Source organism: Cinclus cinclus, chromosome 4 (genome assembly GCF_963662255.1).
Source record: "Cinclus cinclus chromosome 4, bCinCin1.1, whole genome shotgun sequence".
In the NCBI taxonomy this organism is placed as follows: Eukaryota; Metazoa; Chordata; class Aves; order Passeriformes; family Cinclidae; genus Cinclus; species Cinclus cinclus.
The window spans coordinates 7,061,283-7,077,058 of record NC_085049.1 but is presented as its reverse complement, the minus strand read 5'-3'; the positions used below and the strand labels follow the sequence as shown (position 1 = coordinate 7,077,058).

The 15,776-nt window shown below is 42.6% G+C and overlaps 1 protein-coding gene across 1 annotated transcript in view; it reads right to left on the bottom strand.

The window, feature by feature from the left end:
* The window catches only part of CELSR1 (cadherin EGF LAG seven-pass G-type receptor 1), a 160,784-nt gene that overhangs the window by 42,538 nt on the left and 102,470 nt on the right, over positions 1 to 15,776 (bottom strand). The window contains exons 6-8 of the mRNA XM_062490779.1: positions 3,021 to 3,178; positions 1,986 to 2,149; positions 834 to 959 (exon numbers count right to left, since the gene is read on the bottom strand). Coding sequence (XP_062346763.1) covers positions 834 to 959; positions 1,986 to 2,149; positions 3,021 to 3,178 — 448 coding nt within the window. The remainder of the gene's footprint in view (positions 1 to 833; positions 960 to 1,985; positions 2,150 to 3,020; positions 3,179 to 15,776) is intronic.

The following is a 15,776-nucleotide window of genomic DNA, read 5'->3' as shown; positions in this document are numbered from 1 at the left end:
TGGGCTCTGTGTGAGGTGGAGCATTGGAAGAGGTCTCCATCACTCCTTTTCCCTGTTCTTCACTCTGCAAACCTTTATCTCTAAGACAGAAACTTAACTACGTGTCCTCTCCTCTTAAGCCAATATTGCTGCTTCCCAGGAAAGGGAAGAGAAATTGCCACTACCTGGACCTGGCCCAGCAGAAGCATGTTTTCTTTGCTGGAAGCATCCAGGAAGACTGCAAAGGAGCAGCCACCTTACAGCACCAACTCCATGGGACTCCTCATATAGGTAACTACTCACTTCTAGGGAAAAAACTGACAGCAAGTTCTTCACAGTCTATAAAACTTGCCTGCTGCTCCTTCCTTATCCTTTGGTAATGAGGTTTTACACATATATGCACATTGTGTTCAATCAAAGAGAAATCCAGTAAAACTGAAAGTGCTCTTACTTAGCACAGAAAGCCTTCTTGCCAAAAAAGTGGTGATTAAAACAGCACATTCATCCCCAGTTTGAGTCAAAGCCAACTAAAGTCTGCAGGATACTTTCCACTGATTTAAAGGGGCTTAGGATCAGGCATTTTTACTATAAACAAATTACAAAATACAGCCAAGTTCTTTGGAACTACTTTGCTTATGTAAATAAATCAGTGAAAGCTGCTCTTATTCATGACAGTATGTCATCTACTATATAGGGGATCTCTAAAATTATTTCAAATAGATAATTTGAGAGTCTCAACTGCAATCTTCTGTTAACCTTCAGCATCACAGCTGAACATATGTTTTGTGAGATGGTAGTGACAGGCAATGAGATGTGCACACATGACAATGCACAGAGAGTTCTTTGCAGCCTACCTTGCTCACAGTTTTTCCCTCCGTAGCGCACGGGGCACTCACAGATGTACGTGTTCCACTTGTTGATGCACGTGCCTCCATTCTGGCACCAGTTGGTTTCACAATAATTCCTCTGCGCTGCACAGCCTGGAATTCAGGAAAACCATTCCTTTGTATGGTTTTAATGAGAAAAAGGCTCTGAATTACTGTGTTTGAGTTTTTATGTAAAAAGAAGACATGGCTAGTGCAAGTTTGGGTTTTTTCTTTTTTTAAAAAAGTATTTTTGAAGGCAGTGAAGCAAAATGTGGATGGCAAAAGTTTATGTAAGCTGATCATGTGTTAAATGCATAAAGACAAGTTTGTCTATCAAACGCATATGCTAAGACTCCCTCCTTAATCCACAATCAATGCAACATACTTTAGAAATGCAATTTAGCTCTTACGCAGACCTTCAGCAGCATGGACAGAAGGGACTTTCCATTTTTGTCTGTAAGAGCTAGTTTTAGGATGTTGAGAACATTCTGTATACCTAATCACTGGGACTAATCCTGATCAGGGATCCAAGGACTGGAGATGAAATCAGAACCTCCAACAGGCTGCTCCATGAAGCAGGTTTCACATTTGGGGGATTGCAGAATTTTATTTACGGAACAAACACAATTTATTAAAAAGTCATTATAAGTGCTGTCTTTTTCATTAACTAATCCCACTGGCTTTCAGAGCAAAATGACATTTATTAGGCAGTTTAAAAATAGAAGACAAAAAGTTAATTTTGGAGTAAATTCCTGGCTGAAACTCATAGCAATGCAGAAAGTCTAAACAAGCCCAGTCCTTTCGCATGTGCTGCTGAATCCTGGAAGTGTACCCTGTACCACGGGCTATTGTATGCTTCCCTGGCACAGGTGTGGACTGCACCTTGCTCAAACAAATGAGCTCTGGCCAGAGGCAGTGACAGCACAATGCCACACAGCACCTTAAGCCCTTGTCCCACAGCTGCTTTGCCCTCAACAATGCTCTGTTGAGGGACAGGGGTAATTTCAGAACCCTGTGTCCCCTTCCCCTTCCTGGGGCTCCTTGCAGTGCCAGCCTCCTTGACACCTCAAGCCGTGTCACACACCCAGCTGTGGCAGACACCTTTCTGGTGCTGACCTTTGGGGCAGTAGCTGCCCATACCTGGCAGAGTGCCATTATTGGCAATGAAACCAGCCATGTCGATGGGCTTGCTGTCGATGGAGAGGTTCCTCATGCAGCCAATGAACTGCCTGTTGTGCACTGGGAAATCCTCAGGCAAGTTTGGGACACCGCCAAGGAGGAGAGGGCCAGTTAGGTCCAAAGATCTGAAGAAAGAAAGAAATGCTTGTAATTTCTTGCAAAGAATTTGTTTTGTTCTTTATCCTACTGCTTCCATAAGCACATATAAGCTGCACTTCCCTCTACTACATGAGAACTTCCACAGCTTGTAATCCAAGGACTGTCCAGTAACACTAACTTTCAATTTAGGAGCATATAGTATCCAGTGACCTGTCCTTAACAGTTGCTAATATGGAGAAGAAAATGAAAATTAGAGGAAAACATGTAGCCACAGGACACTTCTTTCTGACCCCAGTCATGCAGGGACTGGCTGATGCTGCTCAGCACAAGGTTGAGAAGGGGTACATTTTTATATAATGACTTAATTATTATATAGTGCCAACCATTTTAAAATCCTCTGAAGATCTTAGTCTTAATGACAATTAGCAGATGTAGGTTCTACTGAATGACTCCACACTGTGCGAGAAGTTGTTATTATCATCTGGCCATTTGGATTAGCCCCAGATTTTATAGTGTGCCTCTCTCTGGGGATATTGAGCACCATGCGTATCTCAGTGGTCTCTCTGCAACCACTCATTACTTTATATTCCCCTATGCTGCTTGCTCTTCACCTCCTCTTTAAACTCAAAACTACTATTTTTCTTTTCTTTCTTCACAGGAAACCTTTTCTCACACACAAAGATTTTCAATGGTTGCTTGTTTATATCCTTTCTTTTCTACTTACTTTTAAGATAAAACTCTTAAATGACGGAAGTAATTCCATGTCCCCAACTAAACTTCATTAGTTTTTCTTGTTACATCCTATCTGTTTTTCCAACTTACTAGTTAATTGCACACTATTGACCCTCCACTGGAAAAAGGCAATAAGTGGGTAACACAAATACAGGGAACCCTTACTTTTTTGAGCCAGTCTGAGTCCCCTGGGCAGCACAGGTGTAGTTTCCAATGAGGCTCCCAAAGCGCACGGCCACTGCTGTGTCACAGTCATCCACGGTCACCACAGCCACCTTCTCCCCAGAGGGCCCATGGGGAATTCCTAATCGGCCAATGTTTGGCTTCAAAAAATAAATGGCACACGTCATACAGTGCTACATACACATGGGATTCAAATGCTGGTTCAGTCAGCTCCATCCACATCATACTTCTTACTACCCCCCAAAGAGGACAAAAATAGAAGACATAAATGGAACAGCAGAAGTTAGGTTGTCCCATGACATTTAGGCAAGGAAAAACTCCGATGGAAGACTTGGATCAGAGTCCACACATGCTCAGTACAATACACAGGGTGGTCAGAAGTGGCTTTGGTCTTTTCCACAATTGAATCAAACAGGTGTTTTCTCACTTTTACATAGTAAATTCGAATAAATTATGCTCATTTTGCACCTCTTCACCTCAAGGGAATGAAAACCCTAAAATGATGTATTATTACAACTGAGGCTTAAATTAAAGGCTTGGCTTAAATCTCATTTTCTCTGAAGGGCCTACTCTGTCAAGGCTACCAGAAACTGAGCTCAGGCCTCTATAAAAGCTTAAATGAGGTCTTGTCTGATGACTGGGAGGGAACTCGGATGAAACCTGCTTGTTCCAGCTACAAGATGGAATGCACAAAAAACCACTGCCCATTGCTGGGTTAGGTGAGAAACCCCCAGTTTCTAGTTACAGGAAAATAGAGACCAATAACCTGTGGAGCTGGACAATCAAAAATGATGGATGCACCTGTGCTTGCTCTGACAGACTGACACTGCAGGTGTAGAATGGAAGATGGGAAGAAAGTGTGTTTTAGAGCAGTAATAAAAGCTCTGGCTTTTCCTCACCCCTGCTTCTCCCAGGCAGTAGGAAATTCCTGCTCACCCAATCACAATGTGCCCTGGTGAATATGAGCAACAAAGCTAGAATTATCACACTCAGCTTCACACCTCCACTGTTACTGGCTCACTCTGCCAGTCTTCTGCTGCCAGTTGTTCTCCCCACTGCAGCACCTACTGAGTGGGGAAATTCAGTGACCCAAACAGACAGGCTTTCCTATGGGACCACCAGGAATTCAATACCAGCCATGAAACTTTTGTGCTTCCACCACAAACCAATCCTTCACCGTCTTCACTAATTTTGTCACTGATGAGATGTATCCCAGAGTGACTGACAGGAGATGATGTTTGCTGTGCAGAAACTCAAGAGACAGATTTGTCCAGTGGAGAAGTACATTATGACTGTTAAAAAGGGTGCATGTATAAACAGCAGCATAGCAGCCTCAGTGAAGAACTAGCAAATCCTGTAAGAAAACTGTTTCCATGTTTAGTGTTCATATAGAGCCAAGGGGGTCTGCATCTACCACTGGTGCAAGATTGCTGAGGACATTAAGAGTACAAGAGAAGCACTGAGCTGAACTCTACTGGCTTTGCAAAGGGACACCCCACAGGAATGAAGTCAGCAGAATCTGACCAGGTACACTGAAAGTCAAAACATATTTATTGGATGTGTTAATCAACAATAGCTGTATCCATATGAAAATGAAGATGGCTGGGCATCTGAAGTTTGCTGTACACTTGCTTTAAAACATGTACTGCTTGACTGTATTCTAAAATTCCTTATCTGTACAGCAATCAAGGAACCAGTAAGGGGATAAATATCCTCTTTCTGTTTCACTCACATGCGCATAAATTTGTTAAAATGTTTAGAGCCACTTTCATCATCTGTATAGAGACGGATTTATTTTTAAGGGTAATTATCCCAATGTATAAAAAACAGTTTTAAAATATGTTTCCTGGTGTCAATTCCAGTTAAAAAGTATTTTCCATTTCCTCTACCAAGTAGTAATGTGATCACATAGTTTGGCAGTTATTCAGTATAAGGTTTTGACCTCTCTGGAGTGATATTAAGTCAGCTTTTATTTTTTCCTATACTCCCTGGACTTTGCCACTGCCTAGCTTGGAAAGACAGGAAACATACGTATCTGAAGTACTGAAAATGTTATTGTATGCAATGATGGCAATGTCAGTGAGCAGCTTTTCAAAGTAAATGAAAAAATACATGGAAAAGTAACCAACTGACAGGCAGACCTTCCCTTCCAAAATTAAAATGTTTACATTCTGGGTGCTACTTCTATTCATTCAGAGGAATGATTCGATTAACATTTATGTTCTTGTGGTTCACTGAAATAATCTATTGTTTCTTACATGGGAGCCTTGACAAAGGCATGGTATTTATTCCCTCAGCAGGGGGGATCTGCCCAATGTTAATCATGATTGCAACCTGATAGACTCAGCACTTTGCAGCTGCTCCTTCACAGTCACTAGTTGCAGGAGCAAATTGATTTTTTCTACTTTTATTTAACACAGAAACTGAAAAGTGTTTCTCTAGATGTTGGCTGTTCACTGCAGTACAGATCTCTGGCATCCCTTTGGTTCTGATGACCACACAGAACCATGAAGAAAGGGAATATTCTAGTAAATGAAAAGAAATCTATTGGCAGTTCAAACCATACTTAGTTCAAACACAAGGTGATTTTCTGACCATGTTAAAAGGCTCATTTGACAGAATTTGACAGGCTTTTCCCAAAATGCAAGAATATGTTACTGGGAAAGGGAGATTTTCTGACTGATTCAATGGGACAAGAACTCAAAATACGTGGCAAGTACTACACACTACTCATATCCTAACAGTATAGGGAATACTCTATAATTGAAATAATGGGAAATAGATAAAAGACTTTATCAGAGAAAGCCCAAGTTAGGAGGTTAGGAGAAATGATTCATGAATGAAACGAATGAAATGAATGAAACAGACTTTATTCATTAAACATTTTGATTAATGTTAAATATATGTTACTGGTGATTAAAAGGATATTTAGAATATCATGCATTAAAAAAATCACTTTGAATAGGCGTATGCAAGAAAGAGAATTAATCCCACAACATGAAACTTGGTATCTAATGACAAGAATTCCTATTGCAGATTCTGGGAGTCTCAGCACTGAATGATGAAAAACAGTAAAACAACCCTACTATTTAACTACTAAACAATGAGGAACCATGATGAGATTAAAATGTTAAAAAGGCAATACAACACTGGGCTGTTGCACAGATGCGTATTAGGAAAGTTTCTTTCTGAAACTCACACTGAACAGGATAGAATGTTTGGGCAGTTTTGTTTTCATTTACTAAAAATACCTTCCAACTACAGCAGGTGCACAGAACAGCAGCCAGAGCACTGCCAAGTTTACCATTTCAAACAAGCAAAATGGACTTGGCATGTTTAGCCTAGCAAAGTAAAGGCTGGAGAAGAGTTTTGGAAATAAGATGCCATCACTGCAATGGACACAGTACAAGAATAACGGGGTTGAAGATGCCCATGAGTAATGTAGGCTGGTAATCACCAGGTGATGCTCAGCCATAGGAGGGATCATCTTTGGGAAAGTAGCAAGGCTGAAAATGATAAAAAAAACTCCTTTATTTGTTTATGATTATAGAAGCTAGTGTTAGCAGAGGACTGGCCTATGTTTGAAAGAAAATAAGTACAGTAAGTAGCACTTGGAAAATGTACCAGAAAGTGAATTGCCAACACTAAATGACAGCACACACATTCACATTTCAGGCATGATCTTTGCCTCAATGAAATCCTACTGGAGCAAGACTGATCCCTAACAGTAGGAACAGCTAACACTAACCAGCATTAATTCACACTATTATGTTCTGGAAATATGTTCAAGGAGTTAAAAGCCAGACTTTCATCTGGGTACTTAGCAGTCCTTTCTGCTTGTCAGACCCATCTCCTGAAACACATGCTACCCGAAAGGCAAGTTTCATTAGCTGTGCCAGTTCTGCACTCATGAGTAAATGTGCAATGTGGTGGACAGGAATTTACCAGCATGACCCCCATTAATAGCAATGCAAGTCATGTAACTGAGTTCCTGCTCATGGAGCTGAAAATTTACCTTTTGCTGCCTAACCCTAAAAGGCTGCCTTTTCAGTTAGTGCTTCTCCAGAAAGAAGCTGGGACTCAAATTTCAAAGACCACATGCTGTAACATAGAGGAGCAAGAAGAGGTACCAAAAAGTTCCAGAGAGAAAAACTGGTCTCCCTTAAACAAACCATGAAAGAAGTGCATTATTCCATGATTCAAATGAAGAAAAAGCAGCCCTGAGTGTTGCAGTGTTTTATCGCCATCACATGATGATTCTTCAAGCATTCTGTGCATCCCACAAGGAAATTAATTTTGTTTGTTATTGTTTTCATGTTATAGTCACATATAGGGTCACTGGGAGAAGAGAAAGAAACAGTCCTACGTCAGGATCCACATGTGACAGCATAAGCCCCCTACCCTTTTCTCTGTCTGTAAACCAAGATGAACCATATTTATGTTCCTCAAGTGATGGCAAATAGTACCTAAAACTGTAAACAATGTAATGAAACTTAACTTTGCCTCACTGAGCTTTCATGAAGATCAGTGGTTCTAATCTGTGAGTGACAATCTCCTATCTCATGTCTAACCCGTGACATTCACCCTTGCCCAGAGAGAGTCACAGGCAAAACGTGACTACAGGAATGACAGCCTCCTAGGATGTCTTTTGGAAATTGCAGCTCCCTTTCTGACCATAGCAGAGATAACAGTGAGAATCATCTCCTGTCCTCAGCAGTGGCCTGGGGGAGCAACCTTCTTGAGCTGCAAGGGGGATGGAATGCTCTGGCCACCTGTAGTGACTGTCTCAGGTTGCAGTGAGAGAACACCACTGTCAAGGTATTTTACTAGTGATGCCATATCCAATTTTCATGAAACTCAGTTACGGAGCAATGTCTGGACTTCTCCCCATAAATTCAACTGCAAGAAAGACACGTAGCTTCTCCCTGGTGAAAAGCCCTGAGGAGCTTAATCTGTGAATTTGTGTTTTACAGGTGAAGACCAGACAGAGGAAAGTCATCAAAACACATCTGCTTATAGTTTGCAAATCTACTGCACAAATCCACTCTGATTCTGCTTAGAACATCAGATGTGGATATTCTCATGTATCTCAGCTTCATTTGGATTCTCTACTATGTTTAAGCAAATATTTAAACTGCGAGAGCCCACACAGTTACTTATTAAAGACACAGCTGGTGTAACGATGCACAGTGAATGGAAAAGACACACAGACAATGGGACCCCTTGTCCTAAACACTTAACCCTTGTATTTTAGATCATATGTCCCACTGTTCCCAAGTCAGGATGCAAAATTGCTAGAGAGGTTTAAGCAAGTAGTCCAATCTTTGGCAGACTTATTTTAAATTAAACCGGAGTAGATAGTGTCTGTACACGTAATAATAATACTGCAAAGTTAAAATGTTTGTTTAGTCAATCAGCAGCAGTGGTGACACTCAGATTCCTGGATCTCACCCTTTTATTAGTTAATCTGTAAGATAATAGCCAGTTCCAGAGGTCTCACAAACATTTCCTCCACCAGAAAACTTTTTTCCTACTTCCATTCTTAGATAAAAACTTGCCACTTGACTTTTCTCACAAATGGGAAGAGGGAGAGTGGTTTTGCCAGCCATCAGAGAGTGTTCCAACATAACAAATATTCCCTGAGCTCAGGCTGAAAGCTGTGCTCTCCAGCCCAAACTTCAGCCAGGAGGTCTTCTGCCTGCTTTATCCACCCTATTGAGTCTTTTGAAGGAGCTGAGGAGATGGTTCAGCAGCAGACTCTAAGTATGGCCAAGACTTAAAAAAGACAAACCACTACTGGTTGCAGATGAGACACAACCTACCTTGTTACACTTGGCACCAGAAGGAAACCTATTTTCTTGGGGGTCAGATGTTGCATATTGTAAATTCTGCATTTGCTCAGCTCACTGTACACATTAAAATATATATTTATTTTAGAAAGTCAGTCTTTTAGCAAAATGCTTTGCATGGCATAGCTTAATATTCAGAGCTTGGCTTGTTTGTCTTTTTAGTAAGTGCAAATGTGTAAGAAAAGCCATCCTGAAGTCAGTGCCAGCCTTTCAGTGATTCCAAGAGTTTGCTTACCAGACAGTAAGTTACCCTTCTGTTTTTGTTAATTAGTAGCTAATGATTTATTGGCTGTTTGAAGTGGTTAAAGGTTAAAAAGAATCTGTTTCCTAGTTTTTTTTTTTTTAACACTCTCCTCTTCATTGTTAATGTGCTGGTTCAGACCCCACCACCCCCAAAAGTGCAAAATGCCTTATAACTTTTGGAGCTGTTTGTTTTTTAACACTTCAAGCTACAGTAATAATGGGGAAAAAACAGAGCAGCTGGTGCTGGGTCCTGCTGGAGGCTGCTGGGGCTCGGTTGCCACCGGGGTGCCCCTGCCCAGCTCCCTGGTGCTCATTAGGCTGCCCCGGCTGCTTCGTTAACCCGTGGCCTCTCCAATGGGCTGGTGTGGGCAAAGGAGGAACCCCTGCAATTCCCAGGCGATGCTGTGCTGCTTCAGTGGTCAAAAAACTCATTAAGGGCCCATGGCAGCAGCGGTCTCCCTGGACAAGCTGCCAGAGCCCAGCCCCCCCTGCACAGAAAATAAATAAATAAACAGGAAAAAATAAACAGGGAAAAGCACACTGCTTGCAGTCCTTGGGGGAGAGACTAGGAAATGCCACAGGAGCTTAGCATGGACTTGCACACCACTCTGATCAATCAGGAAACTCCAAATTAGGCCAGATTACAGAAACCACTAACGTTAATCTCTCTTTTTTCCAGAGTTTCCCCTTACCGATTTCCTGAGCAACTTTAAAATAGGTGGTGTGAAGAACAGATCCTGATTAGTCACCAGGGAAAGGCAGGACAAGTCATTTCACATAACCCCCTTTACTCCTTTGATGTATGTATCCCCTTTATTCACTGAATATTTTAATGACATTTCTTTATACAAATTTGGCTCAAGTCTGTACAGAAACAGGAGAGCCTGTGACAGTGAAAAGGAAAACCAAAGAGTTTCCCATCAGTGAGTAAAAATGCAAATCCTGAAAAGCCACCAGACCAGTTCCTTTTCCTAGAGAAACGCCCTGCAACACCAATCATCAGGATCTGGGCTGGCCCACAAAGTCAAGCCAGTTTTACTGGCCTGATTTGTTATCTCCTTTAGGGCTGCATCCAGAGGCTAAACTTTGATATTCAAAGTAGGAGGCTTTCAGCATAGCTATGAGACCTGGCAGCACTGAATGGCACTGCCTGAATTGCTGCAGCTCTTCCAGTGCTGGGGCAGAGATGGGGAGCAGCCCCTCCTGTCACAACACGTGGCAATGGCACAGCAGGGCTGTGAAAAGCCAAGGTTACACAGGCATGGCATCCAGATATGCTCCTTGCCTCTACAGCATGACCAGTATCTTCACAAATATCATCCAGCTACTGCAAAGGGTATATTCTTAGTTTTGACTAATTTTGGCAAGGGCTGCTGTAGTGCTGATGGGAAGATGACTTTTCCCTGTCTGCAAATGGAAATTTTATCCTCAAATGTGTGTTCCCAGATGCTCCTCAGCTCTTTGATGCTGAACCAGTGACACAGCAAGACAGACCTGTTTTGGCTGTCAAGAGACCATTCTCTGTCTCAAGACAACATTCAGTTTTCCACGTGGGATACAGCACTCCCCACAGTGCTCTGCTGCTGTGGGTGCCCTTGTCCTTCCTCTGCAGCCCTCTCCTCGCTCTGATCTGCCCCTGAGGCTGATGTCCCTTCACCCTGACCTCTCCTACCCTCTGAACCCTTTTTCTGCCTATTCTGTTTCTCCCTCTCTTTCCACCAACAAGGATGTTCTCCAGCACCCTTGGAGAACTGGGAAAGAAGAACACATCCTTTGATGCTGGAAGAGCCCCTTTGTTCTCCTTCCCCTGCTGTCCTCTCCCAGTTCAGCAAATCCTTCTCCCTTTGCCATTTGTCCCTGTCTACCTGCCAAAGAACCATTCTCAAATATTTTTTGCTTTATGTAAACCTTGGAAGTTCTATGACGTATTTTTCCATCCAGGATGTCAATGTTGCTGCTCTCAGAATCCAAGAAATACTTGTGACACTTATGCACAGCAACTAACTCCTTCCTGGACAAATCTCTGGTGACACCTCACCAAGCAAACTGCTGCTTAGTATGGGTAATGGAATCACATTTCAGCCTATAAAATCCAGAATCCCACACTTTTCTATGGGCTCCCTCCCTGCCCCCATGGCTGGCTGTTGTGAGGGTCTCCTGGCACACAGAGACTTCTGCAAGACTGGGTAACTGTAAAGTGCCACTTCCCCTCACTACACAGACAGATACAAAATACCTGAAAAGTTTTTTGCAAATCAGTGAGCTACTGTAATTTACTACATGATTTAATGAAGATAACAGTGCACTTCAAAGAACTTGCACCGAATTCCTGAGGTGCCATTCCAATGACTCTGCTGGCTTTGAGCAAGGCTTTGCCAGGCTGGGCTGCACAGCAGCCTTCAAGCACTGTCCTCAGGGCCTCAGGGTGAACCGAGGACCATTCAGACTCTGCCAGATCTCATGGATGTCCCTTATATCTCTTTAGCCTTCAGGAGGACCGGAAAATTACCATTTTGGGAGGTGCCACTAAATGTCTTTCTATTTTTGCAGTGCAGAGGTGTCAGATGGCTCTAGTGAACTGGGCTCCAAGAGCATCACTAGGTTCCAGCTTCCCCAGGATGATCTGAGAGCCCCACAGCAGGAGGAAAAGCCACACAGATAACACCCAGTTCAGGTGTGGGGTGCACACCCTAGATGGGCACACAAGGTAAGCCTTTAAAACCTGGCTGATGTGAGAAGGGTAAGTGCTGAACAGCCTTGCCAAAGATGAGGCTTCCAGGAGAGGGACTCAGGCTGGTTTTGCCAAAACACAGTCCTTTACTGTGCAGATATTTTCTGAAAAGTTACTGTTTGCGTTTGCATATAAAATCACCACAACAACCCGTGTTTTCAGGTAGTGTTTGCAAACTCTGTGAGAGCAACAGTTCCAAAAGCAGGCGTGGGAGAGAACAAGCCAGGCACTGGGTACCTGCTTTCCCTCCCTTCCCCAGCTGATGGAGAGATTTCTCAAGGCCGTCACTGAGAGCTGAGCTACTCAGTGCTGGGGAGCAGGTCACACTTCACATCTCAATGACCTCCAAATGACTTTCACTGCTTTACACTTTAATTTCCCGAGACACAGATTTAGAGGTGAGTTATTTGTTATTTTGTGTCAAGACAATGGAATGTCGCTCCACAGCCTGATCCTGATTTCCTTTCCCAGATATCAATCACTTCACACTTAGCCTCTACTAGGAAAAAAAATAAAGCAAACAAAACACCAACAAAAACAATTACTAATTGAAATCCACATGAATAAATATTGGTGGAATTGCAGGGAGGGGCTTTTAAAGTCCAGGCTCACATATCTTTGTTCTACAAGGACAGATCAGCTGCCCACCCCCACCCCTTTACACCCACTAACACCTGCAAGGGCTCCACAACCAGCCAGAGCAAGAAAAAGTAAATATTAGCCAGGCAGCCCTCCAGTGCTTTTCAGGAGATGTTAGGAATGTAAATGGTTGCCATAGGCCAGACCAAAGTCCCACTGAGGGAGTGGTAGATGCTGTGGAAGTGTGTAAGAACAGGGCAAATGTGCAGCAACATTTCTGTTTTCTCTAAGATTTCCACCTGCAGTACTGCAGGCTGGAACTCAAGACAGGTTTTCACAGGATTCTGTCACATTTTTTTGAGTTGATGGGACTCATGTTCTCATCTAATCGATCTTTTGCTTGATACAACCAAAGAACATAACCCGTTGAGTCCCGCTCAAAAACATCACTTGCACCCATGCGAAAATACTCCTTTGGAAAGGGAAATACTGACTTGATTTAAAGATTTCAAGGGACAGCAAGAACATCAAAACTGTGGGAAGGTATGTTAATTCTAATTAGAATCTGTCAAGGTTCAGTTTCTATATAGCAAATCTATGGTCTTACCTATAGGAGGACTTTCATTGATGATACTCTGGATTTGGGTGGAAGAGGAAGAATTTGATCTCAGCAAGGATGTGAATGTCTGAATCATGAGCCAGAAAGCCAGGAAATGACTCAAATTGAACTATTTTTTCTGAGATTAACTTTTCTCATGGCATTTAAAAAATTGAGTTCTGAGCAGGTGGGAAATTACATCTTTTACATTCAGACATGAAGAACATATTTTGTGTTTGACTAGAACAACATTCTGAACTTTAAAAGTAAAATGAAGAATGCATTCAGTAATAAAAAAATCTAATTTCTTTCCTTCCTCTAGCTGCTTGTAATTTTAATTGCTAGGGTTTTTTTAAATGGCCATGCCTGGTAGCACCAAAAATACATAGTAGAGACAAATAATACAAATGAATAGCTACAAATTCCGCATACTCTCAGATTGTGCATGAGCCTCCAGCACTACCTACCACATCTTTCACCAGTATACAAGCCTACCCACCAAAAAGCACAACAATCTGCTGATACAGCAACTTCTGCTCTTGTAAGAAAGTTATGAAAAAACTGTCAGAACCTGCTTCTGGCTAACCACCTTGGTATTCCAGTCAAATTTCCTTACCCTCTTGAGCTGAGAAGTAAATTAAACACAGATGTCTCTCAGGATGCTGCTTAAAAATTTTGGTTGTGACTAGAAAAGAAAGTGACTTTTATACTTGAAATGTTTTTTCTACTTGTAAGGCTGAAGAAAGCCTGGTAACTTTTTCTGTGAAGAACAGGCCCCCCAGTTACATGGGTAAGTACAGCTAAGTCCTCGAAAACTTGAGCAAATGAATTGACTGTGGTTATGCTCCCTGTGGTTTTGGTGTCCTGCAAGCTTCCCTGTGCATAAGCCATGGCAGAACTTTTGATCCCATGAAAATGCCATAGAAGGAAAGGCATCCAGCACAAATGGATGATCTGGGGAGGTGCACCATCCACGCTCTGCTGGAAGTTAGCACCATCCACCACCTCCTCCTTGCCATACCACCACTGACCTCTGGACCCTGCTGTACATTCTGCTGTTAATCAGTTCACAGTGAGATGGGTGATAAGGAAATTATAAAATTGGAAGAAATAGGGTTAAATCTTAAGTAAGAATATGTGGCTTCTTTTAAGAGGAAGCACTACATTGTAACACATTTTCTGCCTTGCACACTTTAGAGAGCCTTTAAAAGATATATCATCATTTCTTAGAAATATTATATATTGAAGTGCCACAAAATTCTATTTCTTTCTGAAAAAAATATGCCCAGAGAAGTAGGTTGCTCCTAAGTGAATAACATTTTCAGTATTTCCAGCACCTCCCCACCTCCATGGTTTGCTTGACACGGCAATTACTGTTCTGCATTTTTCTGTATCAGACAATGCCAAGCAATGCTAGAGCAGGTCTGTGTCAATCACAAATGCTGTAAACACAGCAAGCCAATCTAAGACAGCAAAATCCAGACTCTGGCAGTGCCCACATCTGATCAACAGTGGCATTACCATAATCTTCAACAACTGCATTATTTATTTAGAAAATCTCCTTCAATCCCTTAACAAATTAGTCTGGAAGCCACCACGAGGATTAACTTCAAAAATTCTCCCTCAGATCACAATAACATCTGCTCAGACGTCACCAGTGATAGACATTTGCATAAGTCATACCCAAATGTTATTGCTAATTATTTTTCCAGTTATTTGACTTCTGTTTGGTCTATCTTTTCCAACCAAGTTTCAAAACTCAGCACTCAGCTGGGCAATGCTGCTCTGGTGTGAGAGTTGGTCCCCAGCACAAGGGGTAATACCAAATACCTACCTAAGAATTTAATTGCCAACTACTTTTCCTGACCATTCAGATTAAGAAGTAAACGATATTGGGTGGTGTCCTGGATACTGTGAGGGCAGTGTCTTTCACCCAGGGTCCAATGACTAAAGTTATGCCTAGCTGCTGGCAGCTATGTGGCTTTTCTCCAAGGAGCTGGCAGTCCCTATTCAGCTGCAGGCATGTGCCTGCCTCATAAATCACCCACAGTGCTGGCAGCCTCCTTGGCAGGCTCAGCAGGGAGACCAAGAGCTGAGCAAACAAGGTGTTTGTGCTGGAATACTCCCACGAGGTGGGAGTGGGGTGGCACAGGGAAGCCTGTGCTGAGCTACTGCATGATGCTGCCTGCTGGCCCTGGGGCAACAGAGTGCTGAGAACCCAGAACTTCTAACAAGGATTGGTTCCCTTTGCAGGAAAGAAAGCAGTAATTAGTGCCATCACTGTCTTCTGGCACAACTGTCACATTCTGAGTTTCACTACACTGTTGTAGTGAAAGGCACTCGCCTTTTTTTTTTTTTTCCAAGGCAAAGTGGCAAAATCAATTGTCAGTCCTGGATATGGAATATATTCCCATAACAGGCAAATTTGCCATCATCAGAGAAGGTCTGTGTTGACAGAAGGAAACGAGACAACCTATTTACCAGCTCCAAAGGCACCTCGTGCAGGGGCGTGTGTGCCAAAGGCTGCTGTCTCTGCAGCAGACCCTCAGAGGTTGCTGCACTCATCCCACCCTATTCAAAACAAATTGCTACATTAACCTCTCCAACACAAACCTGCACCACTCCCTCTGCCTGCGACTGCCTGTGCCACTTGCTTATATTGGTGGATTGAAAGGCACATCCTGCCTGCTCATGGCAGGGGATTGCAAACTGCCACCAAGCTTCAGTTGCCCACAACT